Source organism: Rhododendron vialii, chromosome 9a (genome assembly GCF_030253575.1).
Source record: "Rhododendron vialii isolate Sample 1 chromosome 9a, ASM3025357v1".
Classification (NCBI taxonomy): Eukaryota; Viridiplantae; Streptophyta; class Magnoliopsida; order Ericales; family Ericaceae; genus Rhododendron; species Rhododendron vialii.
In genome coordinates this window covers 25003099-25026234 of record NC_080565.1, presented here as the reverse complement: position 1 = coordinate 25026234, position 23136 = coordinate 25003099, and the positions used below count along the sequence as shown (strand labels likewise).

The window sequence follows — 23136 nt, the reverse complement described above, 5'->3', positions numbered from 1 at the left end:
ATAACGGAAAGCGTTAGCCTTCCCCTTTTCTTTTCTTTTTTTACTTTTTACTTCAAAAAATTACTTTTCATTCTTTCTTTCTTTTAGTAGTAAATAAATATGCAATAAAGTTTTTTTTTTTTTTAAATTTTCCCTTTTGTTTTCCTCCCAATGCACAATATCACGAAAATCAAAATTACTTTATTGAAAATTTTTGATTTAACAAGCACAACAGTAATGTATAAGTAATACTCCCTCCGTCCCATTTTTATAGTCCATTTTCGTTTTTCGTGCCGTTCTTTCAATGCTTATATCTTCCAATATGAATCTCAAAAAATATGCAATATGGATCTTGTTTGATAGTTCTCGATTAGATCTATAATACAAAGTTTTCAAAATTATGAAAAACATTGTAGATTGGGAGATCTAAGCGTTGAAAGAACGACACGAAAAACAAAAATGGACAATAAAAATGGGACGGAGGGAGTATGTTCTTACATTTGATTAAAGAAAATCTTAATTTTTATTTTTACATTCGAACTATCATTTCACAAGAGAGATTAAAGAGATTGGTTATGGTCTTAATCAAAAATAAGGTGCCATTCCACTAAGAGTATTTTCGGACAGTTGAGGTTTTTTAACTTTTTACGCTTTTCGAGACAAATCATTCTTCTCACATATATCAACTAAAAATCCAAAAGTTAGCGGAACGACCCCGAGTTCTTGGATTAGTAGTGTATGATGACTCAATTGACAATTTTGCTTCAAAAAATGTGAGGAGAATTTATTTTCTTTAAAACCGGGGTTTACATTTTGATGTTGATTTTTTTTGATGTTATTCAAGCAAAAATAACAATGCAATTTTGATTTTTTTTGGTACTTGTATATATTTTTAATTTGTATGACTTAATTATAAGTGGGCAACAAAGTTTGAGATTGGGCTAGGGCAACCCAAATGTCAAGGTCGGCATTGCTAGCGACTATATGAAAATGCTATGAAAACCGACCAAAGGTGCACCGTCCGTCACGTGCTAGGGTGTGCACTGCACCGGTGGACGTAGTTGGGTTGGCGACTATATATAGAAGTGTAATATGACAATGTTCTGTTGGATGTCATGACGCTGCTATAGCAGGAGATTTCCACACAACTACAAAGAGTGGCTAGCTTAAGGAGCTAAAATTAACGAGCCAAGGTGGCGTGCTAAAGAAAAATAGTGATCCCTGGTCCTTTACTCCATCGAGCCTAAGTGGATGTTTAGCATAGATTATTTTGGTGGATTATAAATCCTAGATTGTAAATTGTAGAGTCTGAATTAAAAAGCCGAATACAACTCAAGGTAGTACAGAGCCAGTGCAACGTAACGTCTTCATTCCTTACAACACTTGTGATAATTCCTTGCTTTTTAGCTTATTAGAATACCCGGCAATGGACCATGCCCAGAAAAAGTCCCTCCACTATTAATCAACTTTTCTCTGACGGAAAAGAAAAAAAAAACACTCATCCTATTGGGTTTATGGTTTCTCAAAAAATTAAAAAAACAAACAAACCTTATTTCCATTCAAATATCCTCTGAGCTAGAAAAGCTAAATATAATTTGAAATTTCCAGACTTCAAGTTCCAGTGCATCAGTTGAGTTTTGATCATTCAGCAATAGTTGGACTCAAGCTGGACAGTTGAAAATCCAGTAAGACCACCCTATTTTTTTGATTATCATAAAGCACGTCTTAGACGTCAAACCAAGCTCCATTACCGAGGTGCCCAGGACTAAATAAATGAACCCCACGTAAATGTGTTCTGCTAAAGGGGCTCGGAGCGCAATTGTACCCCAGGAGCCCTACATAATTCTCAAATTACCACCAACAATAAAACATCACAATTACAACAGAACCTGCAAAAAGGAACAGTCAGTCTTACGTCTCACATGCTAGGTTCAGGGTGACTATGCTCCCAAAGAAATGACAGAACAAAGAGAGACAAAAAGGCGTAAAACTGCCCAAAAAATCAGCATTCAAATTGCACACAAGGTGAAGGTTGAATGGCTGCACTACCTTACAACAACTGCGGTACATCATCATAGGTATTACCTTGAAACTGAAAGAGGGGGGGGGGGGGGGCTGGGGGTTGTGTGTGTTAAAAAGAAACCTATTGACATGAACAACTCTAACACGTGTACAAATTAATGAATATAAATGTGAACTAAATTGACATTGTGATTTTGCCAATGGGATCACGTGCAAGTGTTCCAACCCCAAATTGCAACCTTGAAAAGCCACAGGCCACAATTTTAAGTACTTCAATCAAAGAAACTGCCAATCATCTTCTTGTGTGCAATCCTCGGCGTCATGCCCGGGCATCACATCAGAGCACCCGTCCTGTTGAATCTGACCACCATCGCTTGACATCTCATAGTTACCGGAAGCCTTTGAAATGTTGCGGCCTTGAGTGACGGTAAATAAGGGAGCACCCTTTGACAGATCAGCTAGCTTTGAAGCCCGGTTGCAAAATTCATCAAAATCATCTACCAACAGGAAAAAACACAAATAATACTTTAATCAATGAGAGCTTCATTTTTTTCCACTAAAGCGCAATACTCACAATCCTACAAAATAAATGCACGGGGAGTTTAATACCTTTGTCTTTGCAGTAAAACCCAATTGCCAAAGATGGATCGATGGAATCAAGGGGGACACGCCGCAAAATGCTAGAACCATTACAACAGCAACCGGCAGATTAGGAGAAAGCAATAAACAACACGAAACAGAAGAAGAAGCATAAACGAAATAGAGGATGATAGTCAAGCAACCAAACTCTGCCTCAAAACTTACTTGCTGTGATAAGAAGAAGTATCAGCCTCCAGATTATCTCCCTTGACATCGACTACCTGATGGAGCAACCAGCCAAGGAGAAAATGTGGTAAAACATGGATATTCAAACACAATCAATCCCATAAAATCAGATGTCAAACTGACATATCCCACTTACTAACGGTAATAGTAATACCGAAGATCAATTTGCAAGAAACCAACATGTTAGAAGAATTAAGTTCACAACTGAGATCGATTTGCAAGAAACCAAAATGGGGTTATTGAAATAGCTTTCTGGCTAAACCTCTTAAAAGAACAAGATCTCAGCTATAGAAGTGCTCCCCAAGAACAAGTGGACAAAACATAATATTTTCCATTGGTCCTCACTTAATCTAAAAACCATTCACCCCAGATATTTATGAGCACCCATACAAATTCTTCATGAACTCATAAACTAATCACAGTAGGAAAGTCCAACCAGTGAAAAATGAGTTTTCGGGTCAGATAAGTACATTGTTCTGCAATCTAGCTAATATTGGAGAACTATGTCATTTTGACAAAACAGCCACAACTTAAGCTACAAAATTACAAGGAGTAGACTGCTTTTAAGCTGACAACAAACAGATAGCTGTGATCTAGGTGTGCCCTAACTTATGTAGTTCGAAATAATTTAGGATATATTTATGCGGTAAAATATGCAATAAACAACAATTAAGATGGCACTGTACCAGCTGAACCTCATGTGGATCCAGATAGAATGCCTCTTCATCCTGCACGCCAACAATATAAGTTGAAGCACCAGATCTACCGCCGAGGATACCAAGGCTCTGGGGAAAGGTGAATGTTGTGCCCAACAAAGGAATGTACCTGATCGAATTTTCAACAAGTCCATCAGTTGTGGTAGCAAGCTGTGCATACTCCCAACAAAAATTGCAACATCAATAATAATAGCAATCTATGTATGTGTAAATAGGAGAGAAACAAAGCTTTCAGTCTAATTTCAAAACTCACAGATACCTTCACTAGGCTTCTCAACGTTCACTCCGATTCACAGTTTCTTCTCTCTTTTCCCTGATTCACAGACATTATATAGCAGACCGCCTCTCAACAATTTAGATGAGAAGGATGTTAACTTGAAAAAAGTTTCTTTTCCTCTTTCCTAAATAGACACTCGATCCTCACTGAACTTTTAAAGAAGTTTAAAAACTTTTAGGCTGCTTTTGGATGGTACATATCATGTATGGATTTGGACTTCAGATTTTGAAGCAAAAGTCGAGATGTTATATTAAGATCTGTATGAAACAGATTCCTCGAAATGGTGTCGGCGTCCTTACTGCTACGAGAGATGTTATGACCTAAGAAGCATGGACACATCTACCGGCCTCACGTATCCGTGTTGGACACGTGTAGGTCACAGACACGACACGGCACTCTCCAGACACATATTGGACATGCCTACATTCTCGTCCAATGTTTTTATTGTATTTCTTTCACTTAGACACAATGTGGATACTCTAGGACATGTTGGCAACACTCTTAGAACATGCTAAGGACACACTAAAATGTCTCCAACATTTATATGCAAATCATAACATACCTCTATAGTAGTTACTCTTTACATTTGACGTGTCCGTGTCCTAATGTTCAGAGAAATGATGTGTCCATGTGTCGTGTCGTGTCTGTATTGATAATAGAATATCCCATAAGAAACCAAGGTGAACTAGCAATATCTTAACTAGGCACTAGCCACTAAACCTCATTCCCACCTAGATATCATCTATTCAAGATAGGATTTACCCAAGTAGATCCACCACATGTTGAACTAAAAAAAGCTCAATTGGAACTACTACATGCGTCATCCTATAGCTCTTTTCCCAGAACTTCAACCAGGGCTCTAGAAATGTTGCCACCATTCACCAAGCAATCAAAACTAGTTGAATCTGTTCAACAAAATCTAAAATGAACTCTACCAACTCTAGTAAGCTGACAAGCAGTGAGGAGCCTGAGGACTTCCTACCATATGGCACCCTAGCCCCTAAATCTATGAAATAGGTAATCACTATAGCTTTTTGTCCATAATTACAACTAGCAGTCGACAACCATGAAATGGTAAATTGCTATGGCACTAGCCCATATTGACCTAGGATAAATAAATGACTCAGTGTGCGCACGACAAGATCACAAGAACTAAATCTATGAATTGAATACCCCAAGGCTTACAAGGCTATCAACAGCAAAAGAATCCCAATCCTGAAAACCCCATAATTGATTAAAGAAAGGAACTAAGAAAATATTGAAAACTACCCTAAACAGACTAAATTTAAGGCTTACCAAACGCTGTAAAACTGCCTAAAATCGCAAACATGCTGAAATCATGGTAAAATTACAATTTTTGGCAAGAATAAGAAATTACAATTCTTATGAATGATGAAGTTTTGCAGCTCACAACAAACATAAAAAACAAACACACCTTTTCTTCTCGATCATTTTGTCAAGGATACACGGGGAAGACACAATCCTGATGGTTCGCTTTGGATCTTACATATTCAATTCCCCCAAACCAACCTCTAAATCTACAATGAAGGTTCATATTCTCTTACCACTACTGCTTGGAATCCCAGTGGTAAGAAAAAAGGCTTCTAAAGATGATTGTGTGAAGAAATATATATTTGCTGGCGTGAGGCCTAGACTTCTCTTCGTCAAACCCTTCTTCTTCATCTCTATTTACCTTCGCTACAACATTTAGGCCCTACTCAATTAAATTAAGTACTTGTAAGTCAGAAACCTTATTCTTTTAAGAGCTCGATTTGAAAACAAGGCTCCTTTCCTCTAGTGAAGCCACGGACCGAAGATATCATTTGGGATGTCAGTATGAGGCAACTCACCATGCAAAAGTAGATAATTGGTAGGCTCAACCACCAAGTGGTTGGTCCAATGGATAAGCACTCGGAATTCCTTGCTGCATGAAGATGGGTTCAACATCTATATGAAGTAAACATCTCTTTTTCACGTTTTTCAACTAACTGTATCAACCTTGTTATGTCTAATTTTCCAAGGATTTGAGCTTTACCAATTTAACCAGACAGGCAATTAGGCAGGGATTAGTCGGCTAGGGTTATATTGTTAAAAGTTTTAGGGTTTAGCGGGCAGTATTAATAAACCCTAAATACAGCGGGTCAAGTGAGATTTAACAAAACCAAAATATTTATCATATACCTATTTTATGTGCTAAGTACTTTTTTTTTATCATCAAAATATGCCCAAAATCTGGAGCCCTTTGTTGGGAAGAACGATACTCAACTTTCGGGTTATCCATATGTCTCACCAGTGGCAACTCCAGGATTTTATAAACATGGGGTCATTCATAAGCATAAATTCTCTTACCAATTATAAATAACAAAAAAATGACAATCAATTATCAAGTTCGGCAAAAAACACATCAAAAGCTCAACAAGCATTTCATCTAAAAAATGAAAGAAATAAAATATATACTAATAAAATTCTTTGGAGTTCACCAAAAAAAAAAAGAACTCGAGCTTCTACAATTACATTCAATGGGGTTTTGCCAAGTGGCGTCTTAACACCCATCAACACCACACATTTTCGTAGGGTCCATACACTTAGCGGTGGACTCCACGGAAATATGCAGTGTTTAGCAGTATTGGGGCACCACGTGGCAATACCCCAAGACCACAAAATAATTTGTCCATAGAGAGTGAGGTGGGTTTCAATTGGGAGAATAATCTAATGTTATTGTCATCAAATTGTAATGCAGTGGTGTTTTAACTCAACTTTACAGAGGGGAGGGTGGAGTTCAAGTGGGAAAATAATCTAGTGTGGTGTCATCATCAAATTACAATGGGGTCATTTATTAATATAGTAATCGTAGTTTTTTTTCCCGCCATGTGGCAATACACGACCCCGCTACTAAGACTATGGCATCACCACTGTGTCTCACCAAGTACAAGCAATACCCACAGAGTATAGAGAAAGTTCCACACAGAGAACAAAAATCTCCATTAAAGGAGATAAACAAGAACTAAAAATGAAACGGAAAACGGAAAAAGAAACCTCCGGTCACCGAAAATTTCGCCAGAGCCGCCACCTTAGATCTGGCCACTTATTCGCCGGAGGAAGCGCCAAACCACCCTTAAAATTTCGCGATCTCAGCAGATCAGATCTGACCCTCATGAAGGCTTGGATCGAAGCCGACTCAGCAGAGGGAGGTGGAACAGATCCTCCATCACTGTCACCGATGGAGGTTGGACTACGGAGGCTGTGGAGGGCTTCGAAGAGACGAGGTTGCAAGCTAGAGGGGTGGCCGGCGAGAAGAAAGAGTGCCGCCTCCAAGCTCCCAAAGGTGCTAGTATTCTACGGGAAGGATAGGGTTAGAGAGAGAGAGAGAGAGAGAGAGAGAGAGGGGATAGGGCCTACACTTTTTTTTCCCTTTGGGAAGTACTTAATTTCATTTTGTTTTGAACTTTGTACATCGAGCTTTGTATTGGAGTAGTTATTCGCTACTAGTTACTATTTACCTTTTAGTTGTTAATATAATCTCAATTCTTTTCTTCCCAGACTCGCGTCATTTCCTACTCAAATTTTGGGTGAGGTCGAGAGATGTTTATTTAAAACTAGAAAAACCGACTAATCTCCCCATTGAGTCCCCGACTAGTCGGCCAAGGCCCCTCTCTTCCTCCCGACTAGCGCCAAGCAGTTGACTACGTGGTGATGAGGACTATAATCCCTAGTGGATGACTCGTGGTGCTAAGGACTACAATCCCTAGCAGATGTAGAGTAGCCTATCTGCAATATCCACTTTTTGCACACACACACACACAAAAGAAGATAACTGGTAGGCTTAGATAATAAGGTACTTGGCTCAAATCCTCAAGCCAAACCTATAGAGTCATGAAGGTATGTTTCCAAAAAGGAAATATTGTCTAATTGTCAGGTTGATGTCTTTCTTCATACCTAGGTGCAAGTACTTTTGTCTTTTGAGGTGAGCGCCTACAGTAACAGCTTCTACTACACCCAAAGAGACTCAACACAAAGCATTTACTACAGCCAACGAGAACCAACACACGTTTTAAAAAGGGCCTAAAATTTATACTGCAGTGCTCATTCTCAAGCTATGACCTTGTAGCAGGTGGCCAGGTGCTTCCATGAAAACCCACTATGCTAAGCATAATAACAAAAACCTCTGAAAAGTAATTTATATGGTTGTAAGCCTGTAACAATGCGAAAGAAACAGTCTAAACAAGTATTTAATCGAACAGAAGGAATAATGATGCCAAGAATTTCAAGTTCCTAATGAAACCCAACTTCCAATAGCCAAGGAACAAGAATAAAGTAATCTCAAAGCAACAAATTAAGAAGTTCAGCATATGGATACTTGACTCCTATCAAAATTGTGTGGAAAAATAATGAGGCCAACAAAAATGATGACCAGGAAAGAGATGGGTTTTAAGTACCTGGGGTTGACTTTGTCAAGGCCAAGTACCAAGGGAACCAACAAAAGAATAGGGGTCCAATTAGCCTGGCCTTTTGAAAACTCAAAACATAGTTTGGAAGCATCTTCGATACAAACAACTGGAGCTCCACCTCTCTCCCCATCTTCATCGCCAGAAACAACATAGATAGCCATTGGGAAGGACTGGTGTTCAAGTTCCATTGCCTCTCTCTCACAGCGGGCTAGACTCTCCCAGGTGCGACACATGGCATATGGGCCGACCCATGATCCAGCAGCAAGGTCATAACCATTTCCAGCTTGAAGAAGATTGTGAATAGAGAAAGCCGATGCCTCAGAATCACCAAAAAGGTGCAATATCTCCATGTATTCTTTATCAAGTGGCTGCATACAGAAAGGTCTTGCATGACTACGTGAGCATAACCACTGACCTAATTACAGGCTCCACATCCCACAAATAGAAGAACTGAAAGACAAATATATCTTCTTATAAGGAAGAGAAATAATAAATACAACACTCTGATGTTATACTACCTTATGAGAAGATTTTCTCCAGGATCTCCCTAATTGATGAACTATTAATGCCTGCAGACACAAATAGAGTCACTCACGAATAAATAGAAAGAAATAAAGTATAAGTAACACCATCCCTTCTTGTCCCCGAAAGAAAAAGAAAGACCAAAAAAGGAGAAAAATGGACCTCACGGGATCAAAATGAGCATCTGCCAAGCCCAAACTCCTAAATGAAATTACTGATGCCAACAAAAGAACACTTCCATGACCAATGTAAAAGAGAAAACAAGACAACAACACACACCTGAGCAACAAGCATTTGACTGCTCCGAAGCATGCAACCCCAATTTACATCACTGGTGTACTTCGAATTTCCAATAGCATCAAAGCCTAGGAATTAACAAACACAAAATCACTTTATCCAGCACATCATGATAGCATGAGTTTTTTATGCAACTAAATCCATCCAGCAATGGGACAACCCTCAATAAAACAAACCTTTACGATACGTCAACAAAATTCGTGAAGAGAAATCCTCAACAAATGCGGCTTCTCCATCACAACTAGCTGGATCACTACTAGACGAACCTTCCTGAGAAATCTTATAGCACACACCAAGAAGCCATATGTCACTTGTTGAACTAGAAATGCCGGTCTTGTTCCCAAGTAGACGCTCTTGTAATCTCCTCATTGAGCCACCATTCATAACTCTTTTCACAGCTTGTGTCCAACCATTACTTCTACCACTGAATCCCTTCTTTCCACAACCTTTCGACTCACTGTGTGTTTCGAAGATTGAGAAAGGAGAGAGAAAAAAACCTGACCATAAGGAAGTCTTGGAGTTCTTAGTGTCGCTGGATCCTGGTTCCGAACAATCAGACCCCAAAACTCTAATGGGAGAACTAGAATCAGTTTTACAACAATGCTTGGGATTTAAAGTTCCCTCGTGCAAACTCTTCATTACCTAATCATACAGCAACAAGCAAGAATAGAACTGACTCATAGGGACAACCTGAATTTAGAATAGACACCAGCAGTCCAAAGCTAAAAGATGAAAAGTGATCCCCAGAGAGAAGCCAAAATACCTGAACACATCGAAAAACAAAAAGAAGCTCATCGTCTCTTGCCAATGGCTCATCATATAAATTGGCACAAAAAACGTATGCGAAAGAATGATACACAAATATTAGTATTCGCTAAAGGTGAATTTTTCGCTAGCCCACTATATGTATTCATGTCTGTGTTCTAGTGTTTGTCAAATTCTACATCAAAATCTGTACAACAAAATAAATATTGTCTGCCTAATCAAATTGAGATGGTTTGGTCACACACTGCGCAAAGCAATCATACCCGCACGGATCAGTCCTAATCGGGAATGCTAAAAAGACAATAGGTGGGCCAAACAGGATGCTAGTTGAGGTTGTGTCAAAGTGAGGATATGGCTTTACATAAACCCAATCAAAAAGGATGTATCAGCCCAAAGCAACTGAGATTAGGGATTGTTAAGCTCAGTTGACTTTGATACTACATATAATTAGAACCACAACTAGTTTACAAAGATCTAAGCTTGAAACTGGTGATATATGCAACGCACGTATGCCCAGAAATAGGCAACAAAAATCTTACCCAGAGAAGTATATCATCACACTAACCCACAAATCCATCGCCAAAAGGGGGAGGGAAAAAAAACCTATACCTAAAACAACGCCAACATGAAATTCCAATCTTATGCCTAAACTAATCAATTCCACTAAAAAGGACAGTAAAATACAAACAAACAAGGATTGGGCCCCCATGATTAGTCGAGGTGCGCGTACGCGAGCCCGGACACCTGAGTTATCAAAAAGAAAATACAAACAAACAAACAAAATCATGTAAAGCATTTCAATTCAGTGAAGGAAATACCAATCCATAAACACGACTATAAAACCCAAGAAGCTCTAAAACAAAAGCAGAAATCTCTTTGACATTTCAGTCCTTTTAAGAATCAAATCTTGAAACCTATAATCAGAACAGAATCGAAACTACGGGTTCTCATGAAAGCATGATAAAGAGCTTCAAGAAATAACAGATATTGGGACTTTTAACGGCTTCCAATCAGTCAACTTGCGGCCCCAAACCGAACAAGAATTCAAGAAATCAATAACAAAAAACCTGTTCACAGCGACTTGCATGTACAAGACTAGGTACACATACGAATAATCACACGGATACAAATACACAGAGAGAGAGAGAGAGAGAGAGAGAGAGAGAGAGGTTGCGTACCGGCAAACAAGAGAGAGGAGAGAGAGGAATCGGAGGAGAGAAGCTAGTGGTGATGTTCAAAGACAGAGAGAGAGACCTCGACACCTCAACACCACCATTAAAAACCGAAGCCTGCCCACGCTTTCGCCAGAGGGGCGTTGGTATTACCACTCACGTTTAGAACGCGTGGTATTTACGCCGAAGAAACTCTGTGGGCCTTAGTCCAAAAAAAGACTTGGGCCGATCTGGGTGTAAAGGTGTGGAGGCCTGAGAAAAAATTGGGCTCAAGTAGGCAACATTATGGGCTCTATTCCGGCCCAAATGAATGGGTGCCAGGGATTTGAATTTGGGCTCCGTCGGCCCAGCCTTCTTCCGGCCTAAATGAAACCCATTTTTGGTGTTAGGGTGTTTTAAAAATCTAATAGCCCAGCTGCTCTCTCTCTCTCTCTCTCTCTCTCTCTCTCTCTCTCTCTCTCTCTCGACTTCAATGAAGGAGACTCTAGCGGATAAATGTGTCGGATGAGTTGAGCACAGGATTGTTCAAGTTTTGGGTTTGAAAATTTAATGAGCTTTGAAATTGTCTTTAAGCGCGGTGGATTCAATAGGTGAGCTAATCTTGAACTAGTTTAATTTAGATGGTATCAAATAATTAGAACTTTTTAAATTTCATATATCGAAAGAGTCGGTTGGTAATATGTTGAACCTTAGTTTGGGAACCTAACAAGTTTTTTTTTAAAATAAAAAAGAGAGTTCAAGGTTGGTTTGTCTAAGGGCATGTTTGCGATAGGTTTAGGTACAAATTTTAGATTCTAGCTCCAGACTGTACTGCATATCCTAGATTTAAGATTTTAGTAAAATCCGATAAGCATATTTACCATAATTGTGAAATTATGATTAAGCTACAGTAAAGGCTGGTACTATCAAAAAAATTTTAAAAAAAAATCAGCTTTCATAAAACTTAAAATATGATCCGAAAAACTCCAAAACCTACCCAACCTTAGCTTTGAGATTTTAAGAATTTCATTCTTTTTTTTGTTTTCCAAAATTTGTAGAATTTGCAAGTGTTATCTAGAATTTTCGGTAAACACTCCAAACTTGTTTTCGGTGCCCCTTCCTCTCTCAATCGTCTTCCTCTAGCAATCGTCTTCCTCTACTGCCCTTTTCCTTGATCTCGTCTCCTCCCCCTGTTTGGATCTCCTGTCCAATTTTCTGTTGGGTTATCGGGTTTTGTCTAAAGATGTGGTGGGTTTAGCGGTGGTGGATGGCAGATCGGCATAGCTCCCACCGTGTTTCATTGCTGGATGACTTGGCTCTTGCTTAAGGGTTTGAGTGAGCATCCGTAACAGGTTTTGGGTTGGGTTGCCGACGATTCGTTTTCTCCTTGGGTTGGTCGAAGGTGGCTTGGTTGTTTTTGGGGATGGCGATCCAATGGAGTGGCTGGTGGTGGTTTGAGTGGCTGTGTTCGAAGTCTCACTAAAGAGTAGGGTTAGGTTTGAGCTTTTTTGGGTTGTGTTATTCGTTGCAGATCTGGGCTTTTAGGCCCTTTTGTTTATGTTTGTGATGTAATTGTATCTATTTGGACATTTTAGAGGCCCTTAGGTGTTTACGCTTGGCCCGTCAGGGGTTTTAGGCTTTTGCCCTTGGGCTATATCCAACTTTGATCGGATTTTCCCTCCTCTTACTAGTTGTATCTTTTGAGAAGTTTTCCTAATAAAATGTTGTTTTGTCAATCATAAAAAAGGGGAGGTTTGAGGACCACGTTGCAGAGCCTCCGAATAATTTTTCGCGACAAGGACTTATGGTCGTTCTCAGAGTTGTACCCAAATAGACCTTTGCAAAAGTCTGGGCACATTGTGATTAGGGCAAAGAAAGTGACTCCATTGGCATCCAATTTCCGGACACATAATATATAATAAAAAGAAAAAAGAGAGCCAAGGAGATAATTTTGGTTGATTGGCTTTGAACATTTGACAAAAAAAAGAAAGGTTGATTGTCACATGTCAAAACCAAACACATAGGGCCCATCCCCACGCTAAATACATAGCCATGATGGTAAACGTGACCAATTTGGGTGGCACCAAACGTATCAGCCACACCACCAGATTTTTCTAAGGTAAATTTCACTGACCTCCCCTCATGTTTCTGACAAAAACAGAGACCACCCTTGAGGTTTTTGAAACGTCAATAACCTCTCTTGTTTTACCTGACAATGTAAGAATTGCCCCATTCCGTTATCTAACTTCAAACGGCAGTAACGTGGCTGATGTAAAGACCAAATGCCCCTTCTGTCTCTCTTTGTCTTTCTGCACATGACTCTCTCTCTCTTAGTTTCTGCGGATAAAAAAAAAAAGAAAGGAAAATGATAATGCCAAAACTGTTTTTGTTAGTGCCAAAATTCTAGTGTGCAAAAGGCTTGTACCATGTGCAATATATAAGACTTTTATGCATTGGAGTTTTGGCACCAACAAAAATAGTTTTGGTATTATCACTACCAAAAAAAAAAAATTTATCTTAGTTTCTCTCCCTCCACCAGCTCCCCATTGCAACCCCTCTTCTCCACAATTCCAGCAACCACACCTACCAACAAGCCCTTAACCCACCCATGACCCCCAAGAACCACAACCAACAATGACTTTTGCCGCCGTTCGTAAACCCACTTTTGGCAATCACCCAAATCCACTTTCAGGGCCCAACAATTTTATTGGGGAATTACATTACTCCTCTACTCCTAGTGTTACTCGACAAATCGACCAGCCTAAGTTGATTTTTGGAGCCCCTACTTTACCCTCTAGTCTCGTTTATTTTGGTCACGAACTGTCCTTGAAATGGTGGTTTGTGAAGGTGTAATTCAGAGTGATTTAAGAGGAGGGTCTATGGAGGGTGGTTGATTTGGAGAGAAAGGCAGAGATATTGCTTCAATTGTGCATTTGGTCCCTTGTACATGTAAACCTATTTCGTTCCTTAACCGTTCGAAATTTGTTTTGTTAATTGATTTGGACAAATTTGTTCTGTAATTTCTAAGATCTTGTTTGAAGAAGCAAACCAGGTTTTTCATTTGTTGTTCAATCGGTGAAGACATTACAAATGATGTGATTCGATCTTCATCATGCATTGTGAATTTACATTGCGGTGTTATATTCCTCCATCCCATAATGTTTGTTCCATTTGCAAAATGAGGCTGCAAAAAGAATGTTTTTAAAAAAAACTATATGATATGAAATTTTTCATAAATTAAAAGAACTATATCTAGTAAAATTGTTGATTTTTTTCTTGAATTTTTCTTGCAAAAATTGTATTATTTTTACATCCTCATTTTATGGTCCAGACAAACATAATGGGACGGAGTAATTAATAATCGGGGCATTGGGATTCGTGATAGATGGGAACTTTGAAATGGTATCTAACTAGGAACATTCGTGAGAACTAATTTGGGTTAAGAATGATTTTTAATTTTGGGTAGTTTGCTTGGAGCAGGTGATGGAACTTGATGATGTATCTCTACTGTGAATGTATAAAAAAAGAGGGAGAGAGGAGAGATGTGAAAATGCTATTGTGTTGCCCTAAAAGGAATCAGAGAGACCATAACAGAGAGAAAGCGAGAGAAGACAAGGGTAATTTTGTCAATTAACAATCAATTTTTCTGAACTCAGGAGATTCTGTTAGGATTTTAACGGAAAGAAGATGGAAAATGGGTATTTGTATATTGTCAGGTAAAGTAAAAGAGGTTAGGGACATTTCTGAACCCTCGAGGGAGGTTCTTGCTTTTGTCAAAAACCTGAGGGGAGGTCTGTGAAATTTTCAATCAACATGCCGACGCCAATACAAATTGATTACGCAACGAGAGAAAATGAGAAAACTACGGTAACTACGTGTACGAAATTAATTTCGGCCACTCACTACATTTGGTCTTATCTTTTTTATAACAACACGTGTTTTGTGTTGATTCTTCCTCTATAAAAGTTTTTTTTTGAGAAAGGATAAGATGGTAACTTCACCTACCAACTCACCTAGGCTGCTAGGCAATTGCTGACTAGGGAGAGGTAGAGTGAACCCTTTATACACACACACACAAACCCAAACTCCCGATGTATGAGCCAGCCCAACTAACGCAGGCCCAAGCGCCTCACCGCGAATCGCAGCACTACGATAGGCAGGCCCAAGAGGCCTGCGCCAGAGGTAGAACACCACCACAACGGGTAGGCACGACTTAGTTTTTTTTTTAGGAGGGCAAGAGGATAACTTCACCTACCAACTCACATATGCAATTGCTGACTAGGGAGAGGTAGAGTGAACCCTTTATACACGCACACACAAACCTGAACTCCTCGATAAAAGTGACTTCCATGAATCTCAATGAATGATGGAGGGGCTTCGTTCCGTTAATTAAAATAAATATTTTTTTTTAATTAGAGGTGATGTTTCTGAGAGAATCACCTTTTTCGTAAAGCGAAAAATAAATACTTAAAAATTAATAATCTTAGAAGAACGGGTCCTAAAAATAATTCTTTTTTCATACTTTCTTGAAATTATTTTAAGTTTAACATCCGATCAGATTGATTGTTTTTTAATGAATTTTTTTAAAGATTTTGATCATATTATCTTACTTTTTAAATTTCTCGTCGAGATAAACTAATAATTTTTAAAAAGTTAACACAACACTAACAAAAAAAAAAAAAAAAAGATAAGAAATAATTTATCTTTTTTATTAAGCCAAACCGTAATGAGTCATGTTTCATGTTTGTGGAGTATTTGTTAGAAGACATTGCAATAGAGCAGCACATGTTCGTCCAAGAAAGCCCTCCCTCTTGAAATGGAGGGTTGAGATTGGGATGGACAACCGAGATTTTGTTATTTTTCTGGGTTTAAGATGTACGACTTTGATTGATCAGTCCAAATCAATATGATTTTGAGGTATATCGAGAGAAATTTCCAGGTAACCTAGACCGAACCGAAAATTGCTCGGGTCAATCCAAACCGAAGCCAACCAAACCCACCCTTACCGGAATGAAAATCGAACCGATTGATCGTTTTTTTCGGTTTTCTTCAGTCGGTTGGTTTTTCTCTCACCCCTACAATGTAAAGGCTTTCGCCCTCAAGTTACTAAAATGTTGTTCCTCATTTGAAAAGAACAGAAAAATACTACGTATATAACAAACTAGAACAAAAGGAACTTAGATAACCAAGCTCTGAGTTCCGTAGTGGTGTCACATGCCACATCATGGGTTTGAGCCATGGTATTCCTCTCTCAGCAAAGGAAGTTAGATAAATTTTCAAGTCTAGCAAGTTGGGATTACACAAATGAAAAAGGACAACAAAAGCCATAACGATACATTTACTACAAAAATATGCGCTAACATTGCCGCAATGGAAATTGACCGTTAGATTGGCTACTTGCGTCGCTGGTTGAGAGATAACCCGTAGCTGCACCAACAGTCGCAGAGAAGCGGCACCGTTTGATCAAGGAGAGGAAAATTCTGTAGATTTCTTGGTGAGGTATGGTGCCGAGTTCATCACCCTGCATGCGATACCACATACCTCGTCAGTTAAAATAGTTGAGCCAATCATTGATTACAACAGCTGAAATGTGAGGGAGCTGTTTCTACTCTACACCATACGATATTATCTTTTGGAAAATGCATCTGAACTGATGGATCCTCTTGGACAGTAAACAAATCCCCCAGTACAAAAGTTTCAAGATGGTTGAGAGCGAAAACAAAACCGCTAAGAGGTGCAGTTGTGCGTACTGTGTCTTCCATTTCGATCACTATAATGTATAACGTGCACAGGCATACCCTATGGGTTTATGAGTGATCTCTCAAATCCAACTATTGCATCATAAGCATCAAGTTAGCATGCAGGTGTCAAGCACTATCCTCAAAAACCTATCAAACAAAGCCTCTCTTGAGGGCTGAGGTACTTCTCATCACTGAAACTGTCCTCAATTAGCAGTTAGAGATCTTTACGAATATTACTCTACTATACTCTCGTAGACAAGAGGAAAGAATAGCAGCGTACCTTTCCTTGCGCTTCTCGAGGAAACGCGCTAGAGATGCTTGGCGAGCCTGTGGAATTGCTGCATAAAGAGAAAGAGAGTCAGTACACATAGCAATCCTAACTATTAAATCTGATCATATTCATGGTGACATTGCTAATCAGAGGTGAAATATTTTCCACGCTCTTTAAGCTTCAGGAATGCCGCGCGGGGGTAGTACAGCTTTTACAGTAAGAGAAATCGTAACTTTGGCACTTTGCTATGTTTCGCAGCTTTCGCTTGATAGAAGAAGTTCAAGACAAAAATAGAAATACAAACCGATATTATCTACCAAGAGATTTGTGTACCCTACAAGAACTAGGGCCCTTAAAATCCAAACTGTTGGCAATGGCCAGACCCAAAAGAATTACAATCCAGAGTTGGGATCCAGTTATTGGGTATTGTTTCACGACTAAAAGTTGTCATCTATAACAGCAAGGAAAGAAGTATTTGTTACAAGGAAAACAAAACCATAATTTCAGCCAAAAAATGTTAAGAGAGGTTAAGAAATACCAAAAGTAGCAAGCACTAATTAAGTTAACAATAACTACAACCCATCCAGTGGAAAAAATATTCAGTGGCATTTATCCAGGTAACATAAAACTTGAATAAATCTGATGGATATGCGTAGATTTAATTAAGACACGAAGCATAATCAGGTTACTTGCATCACAAATCTACTCACTCAAGGCCATGTTCGTCAAAGATGACATACCTGATGGTGTCATGATAGTTGCAGCAGGTCCTAGAGAAGTAACTACATTTTGAGGGTTAGAGTTTGAAGCCCCAGTTGGTTTAACTCCCATCAGTTCATGATTGGTAGTGGTCCCATTACCACATTGACCAACTGGATGTGAAGAAACAGACATAGCACTTGAAAGGCCAGAGCCAGTTGGTGTATTAGTTCGCTGATTGATAAGAACACCATCCCCTCCTCCAGCCTGTATGGAGACGGGGACCTGAGCTTGAGCTCTTGGTTGTGCCATTTTTGAAGCAGGGGTAGATCCATTCCCAGCCAAGAACATTATAGCCTGAGCCTAAACAAAATGCACCCGCAGCACCCCACATAGAAAAATAAATCTCTGTTGATCTCCATTACGAGGACTAAAAAAAGAAACAAGTTTTTCCTTTGTGCAAGCGTGTGAGAGAGAGGGAGAGAAAACCTTCTCAGGAGAGATGTCATTGTACACATTCACTGTACCAGCATAGAAGATGGTCAATTGAGGAGGAGCCCCAGAAGACTTGGAATTGAACCTACAAAAACATATCACTCCCAATTAATGTTATTTATTTTCTGTTTGTAATTTGGATACCATTCCTCTTAAGGGAAATGATAGGGGTAAGGAAAGGCTTAAATTGGCATGGGATACTACTAAAAAAGGTAGGACATATGTGAAACTTAATGCACTACTATTTAACACTTGACAGAAGAAACGGAGAAAAAGGAATTGTACTGATCACAATTAATTGGGACACAAAGCATAGATTCCTTAGATTGGTGATTAGTGGTCAAGCATTTCATTCATCACTTTTTTTTCATGCTCCAAATTGTTGCAACCCTATACCGTATGCAAATTTACGAAATGATTAAATGTAGCCAACTACAAACTATTTGTTACCATGGTTCGGTGGTTCCTGCAACAGAACCAAGAGAAGGGCTTATTGAATGTGGTGCCACAATAGGGGTCTTCGCGGTTGCACCTGCAAAGTTCTGAGCAGCACCAAGAAAATGGGTTGTGAATAAAGGATTGCCTATGGAAACAGAAACTGGTTGATTTGCAGCTGCCATCTTAACATCATGAGAAAGATGCACCGAAACCGCATTGTGTTGCTCGGGATAAGTTGTCATTGAAAAATGGGTGCCGCCTTGCCCAATACTAACTTGCTAAAAAAGTAGAATCATTAAAAAAACAAAACAATCATATCAGTTTGCTTAGTTAGAGATCTGAAATTTTGCCGATAATCTTGTCAATGATGGTTGCTTAGTTTGAGATCTGAAAATAGATTTTTTTCTTTTTCTTCTTCTATTTACATCTTTTTGGACAAGGAGGAAAAACCATGGAAGAAAATATCTACCTACTCTTATAGCATCTAAACGCGTAAAGCAATACCAAAAATAGAAGCCGTGCATCACACAATTTGCAATGGTAACTGAAATGACCCTTTCTTCCCTCAGATTTCTAAAAAAAGCCAAGTCACGTAGTGTGATGCATATAAAACAGGTAAAATTCAAAACAGAGAAAACTAGAGTAATTTAGTGCTCATGTGGTAACCATAACCCCTCAAAATGAAAATACACAATTCTTCAAACGAATGAATAGACCAAACCTGCACTTGGCGTTTGTGAGTAGCGTCAAATGCATCTGGAGTTGATATAGTCATATATCCAGAAGAGGCAACGGGATCAGATGTGGCCTTTGGTGCCTTTTCCTCTTGAGCAACCTTAAAAGACATGAAATGAGGAAAGGCAGAAACCTTGTTTGACAAGGGCCACTGAACTCCTGAAATAATAATACCCAGTTAGATCCAAAACATATTCTTGTTTCAGTCTAAATTTGATAAACAATCACATAAAGAGACATCAATTGTCAAAAAAGTTTGATGAAATCATGAAGTAAAGTAACAAATAGGGGCACAACCTTTTAGACTAAATCAGAGCATATAAGCCATAAACAAGGAGAATTATGGGTTTTACCTTATCCTTAAGACAGAAGTTATAACTTGCTCAGTTTATGTCATCAGCTCATGTGATAGCATATATTTAAATATTCCAAAAATTGTTCTCACATAATGCATCTGTTCAAATGCCGGCTCACCAATCCCGACGAAGCATGCCAAGTGGCATAGGGACTAAAGACACTATGACCATAGGCAGTGCTTAGTACTTAATGCATAATTCCGACTTTTTGTGGCAATAGTAGCAGTAGTCTGTGCGTCGATAAAAGCTAAGAACTTTCAGTGGTGGTCTCTAGCAAACACTGCAGAAAACAGACCCATTTTGCCAGGCCCAGAGTTGTAATTACGAAGTATGATTGCAAATCGACAAAATCTGAAAAGGGGGAAAATCCCTGTGGTTCTTGGAAGCACCACTAGCAGCTGAATAATAGAAGGTTTTTAATTTTCTTGTCCTTGCTTGGTTACTTCTAAAATCATGCATCTAGATTGCATAATATGCACGTAACGTCGTAACTGTGGCCAGTCTTCAAACTACACTGGTCCATTTCATAGTGGAGTACATATCCATTTTTGCTTCTTCATTCCCTTTTTGGGGTAACGTTATGTACGATCTCACAAAAAAGTTTGTCTAAGTTGATATTAATGTACCAATTTCAAACAAAAGTAAACATCAACGCAATAATTACCCGCATTTATTTTTACTCGAGCCCAAATGCAAACCTCAGCAATACGATGTACGGAATACCATGGGCAAGAGTAATAAAACAATCAACTTATAAATACAGCAAGTTCGTCAAGCTATATGAAACAATCAACTTATAAATACAGCAAGTTCGTCAAGCTATATGAATCACATAACCCTGACAATACCCAATATTAGGGTTCAAAGAGTCCAGATCATTCTAGACTGGAAAAAAGGAAAACAAAGGATTTCACTTAGTTGAATACGGTCCATAAATCTGAGAACTAGCTGAGAACCCAAAATCCAGGATTTGAAGGAGTGCCCAAAATACACATAGCCATTAAAGGACAAAAGGAGTCTGAAGTTAAAGAGACCGAACAAAGGGCGTGTTTGCAATAGCTTTTGGTACAGCTTCTTCTTTTGTCAAATAATATTGGCACAGCTTCTGCTTTTGGGAAAAACAAGTAGCATTTAAAGCTCCTTCAAAAATGGTTCTGAGAAGTATAAACTTCGATGTTTTGGATCCCGATTTTCAAAATCAATTTCTTTAAACTCTAAAATTTGCACCATAACTATTTGTAACAATTTTGCAAACATAGATTTCCTGAATTGGAACACTGAAAATAGCATAAACCCTCTGTTTGTTCTTATTCATCTACCTAACATAAATTGCCCTGGCACTGGGAGCCTAAACTAATTAATCTGTCCTAAAGAACAGTGGTATTATAGATGTTTAGTGACGTATAATTTCGCTTTTTGTCAAAAAGGTTTGAATTAATCATTAATCTCAATGAGAAGAATTGGAAAAAGTATAAAAATATTGCCCAAAATAGAAAAAATTGTCATTTCTTAACTTCTCTGTCATAATCTTTTGGTTTTTAGATTCTATTCGTCAAGGTAAATGATTAATCCGCAATATTTGCTGTGATTTTAACAAAAAATAGTGGGAAAAAAAAGAGTCGGCCAACAAGATAGTGACAGTCTACCAAAACACACCCTTAATGCAAGAGAAGCACATCATTTAAAGAATACCCAATCCACACCTCTGGCACAAGATACAACCACATCAAAGTTAATACTCCCTCCGTCGCAAATTGCTTGTCTTCTTAGGTAACCGCACAGTTTTGGGTAACAGTACATTTTGCACGCAAAAAAAATATATTATCATGATTTTTTTCCAAAAAATTTTACACCAATTTAAAGATCTCATAGAGAAGACTTATCATAAATAAATAAATCTCATTGAGAAAGAAAAAAAAAAAAAAACTCGTGTAAAACTTTTTCAAAAAATCTCATAAATCCATTATTTTTTTAGTTGAAAATTCACGATTAACCAAAAGGGTCGAGCAAATTGGGACAGAGGGAGTACCCGATACAGAACTAAATTTAAAAAAATGGAACAAAAACAAGTAAAATAGCAAATAAATCGCAACAACTAAACCAGGCCACGAAATTGAAGCACATACACAAAATCAAAACATCCATCAACCAGAATTTAAACCACTGATAATTTCTCAGTCCTAAAAATACCCCATCGATGCAATTTAGCTATTTGTAAAAAGTACCTGAGTCTTTGCATCCTTCAACAGCCTCTTCCTTCACCACAACCACAGAATCCCTAGAATTCAAACCCATAAAGTCCCTCTCCATTTTCAGATTTCAATCAGACAAGCAAAAAAAAAAACCCACAAAAATTCCCACCCAACCCCACTCCTAAATCCCCAAAATCCTGCAAATCAAACACCACAAAAGGCCCTGTGCATGCTCGCGGAGCCTAAAACCAAACTCGACCCTGAAACTCTGTGGTGGAGTGGAAGCTAGAGAGAGGAAGTGGAGAGAGGAAATTGCCAAAAACTCATCCGCCGGAAAGCTTTCAACTGCAGCAAAAAAGTGAGGAGAGAGAGAGAGTAATTGATTTATCTATTTGTGTGTGCAATGTATGCGTGTTTTAATGTATGTTTAGATCGGGACCGTATGATATACTAATATAACATTGATAAATACTACTCCAGTACTCCTCCTCCTACGTATAGTAAAATAATGTAGGGTGTAAAGGCAGATGACCACGGGTGACCGATATATCAGGTCATGCACACCGGTTCGTCCGGTAACTCACCACGTGCGCGAGCATTTGGTCCACTGGCGCAAGAACACAGCCCAACTGTCGGCAATGCCGGGGAGTTTTTATATGCTGCATCGACCGAGGAATTGTCGAGTGTACCAACGTAATGCTTACGACACTCACCCATTTAAATACATCCTTCTTTTATTTTAAAATTGCTTATTATTATTATTATTATTTTTGATCATTTTTTTAAATTGCTTATTCGATTTTGGGTAAATTTCACTGACTTCCCTTGAGCTTTCTAACAAGAGCAGAGACCTCCCCCAAGGTTTCAGAAATGTCACTATCCTTCCTTACTTTACCTGACAATGTAAAAACTCCCCCATTCCGTTGTCTTGCCTCTAGCGAGATCAACTTTGCTAACCTAATGACCAAAAGCCCCTCCTGCCATCTGTCACTCCACAACACGACTCTTTCTCCCGATCTCTTTCTTTTGCCACCATAGCCACCACCTGGTCAACCTCACAAATCTTATACCCTATTCCTCCACAATCTAATGAGCAGCTAATCGTGCCCAAAAGCCGCTTGACCTCCACAAGCCTCCATCAACGACTTTTGCCATTGTTCGTTAAGCCACTTTTTCAAATCACTCAAACCCACTTTTAGTGACCAAA

At 38.8% G+C, this 23136-nt stretch overlaps 2 protein-coding genes across 7 annotated transcripts; both read right to left on the bottom strand.

Annotated features, from left to right (window-relative positions):
• Nucleotides 1-1948: 1948 nt before the first annotated feature.
• Nucleotides 1949-11174, bottom strand: LOC131301849 (cysteine protease ATG4-like). Of its 5 annotated transcripts, XM_058328328.1 has the most exons (10): nt 11030-11174; nt 9777-9849; nt 9263-9583; nt 9069-9154; nt 8786-8836; nt 8256-8635; nt 3513-3651; nt 2806-2861; nt 2611-2681; nt 1949-2498 (listed from the first exon to the last, which is right to left on the bottom strand). In XM_058328328.1, exons 3-10 carry the CDS (start codon nt 9468-9470, stop codon nt 2278-2280), a joined length of 1212 nt encoding a protein of 403 aa, XP_058184311.1. In that variant the 5' UTR covers nt 9471-9583; nt 9777-9849; nt 11030-11174; the 3' UTR covers nt 1949-2277. The 5 variants fall into 5 exon arrangements, with proteins under 5 accessions (XP_058184311.1, XP_058184308.1, XP_058184307.1 ...); XM_058328325.1 differs by lacking the exon at nt 9777-9849 and having other exon boundaries at nt 9263-9728; nt 11030-11173; XM_058328324.1 differs by having other exon boundaries at nt 9263-9849; nt 11030-11131.
• A 4990-nt stretch (nt 11175-16164) lies between these two features.
• On the bottom strand, nt 16165-22422 carry LOC131301848 (protein TIFY 6B-like). Of its 2 annotated transcripts, none has more exons than XM_058328322.1 (7): nt 21963-22422; nt 19368-19540; nt 18659-18924; nt 18203-18293; nt 17755-18076; nt 17024-17081; nt 16165-16523 (listed from the first exon to the last, which is right to left on the bottom strand). In XM_058328322.1, exons 1-7 carry the CDS (start codon nt 22045-22047, stop codon nt 16466-16468), a joined length of 1053 nt encoding a protein of 350 aa, XP_058184305.1. In that variant the 5' UTR covers nt 22048-22422; the 3' UTR covers nt 16165-16465. The 2 variants fall into 2 exon arrangements, with proteins under 2 accessions (XP_058184305.1, XP_058184306.1); XM_058328323.1 differs by having other exon boundaries at nt 18659-18750; nt 21963-22417.
• Nucleotides 22423-23136: the final 714 nt, after the last annotated feature.

What these genes read in the sequence shown, in the direction of transcription:
- LOC131301848 (XM_058328322.1), bottom strand. Translation starts at nt 22,047, where the DNA reads ATGGAGAGGGACTTTATGGGTTTGAATTCTAGGGATTCTGTGGTTGTG. An exon ending in TGAAGGATGCAAAGACTCAG is followed by an intron (nt 19,541 to 21,962) that starts GTACTTTTTACA and finishes TTATTATTTCAG; the next exon opens with GAGTTCAGTGGCCCTTGTCA. An exon ending in AACTATCATGACACCATCAG is followed by an intron (nt 17,082 to 17,754) that starts GTATGTCATCTT and finishes CTCTTTATGCAG; the next exon opens with CAATTCCACAGGCTCGCCAA.
- LOC131301849 (XM_058328325.1), bottom strand. Translation starts at nt 9,725, where the DNA reads ATGAAGAGTTTGCACGAGGGAACTTTAAATCCCAAGCATTGTTGTAAA. An exon ending in TTTGTTGACGTATCGTAAAG is followed by an intron (nt 9,155 to 9,262) that starts GTTTGTTTTATT and finishes GTTAATTCCTAG; the next exon opens with GCTTTGATGCTATTGGAAAT. An exon ending in GTCAAATGCTTGTTGCTCAG is followed by an intron (nt 8,837 to 9,068) that starts GTGTGTGTTGTT and finishes TTGTGTCTGCAG; the next exon opens with GCATTAATAGTTCATCAATT.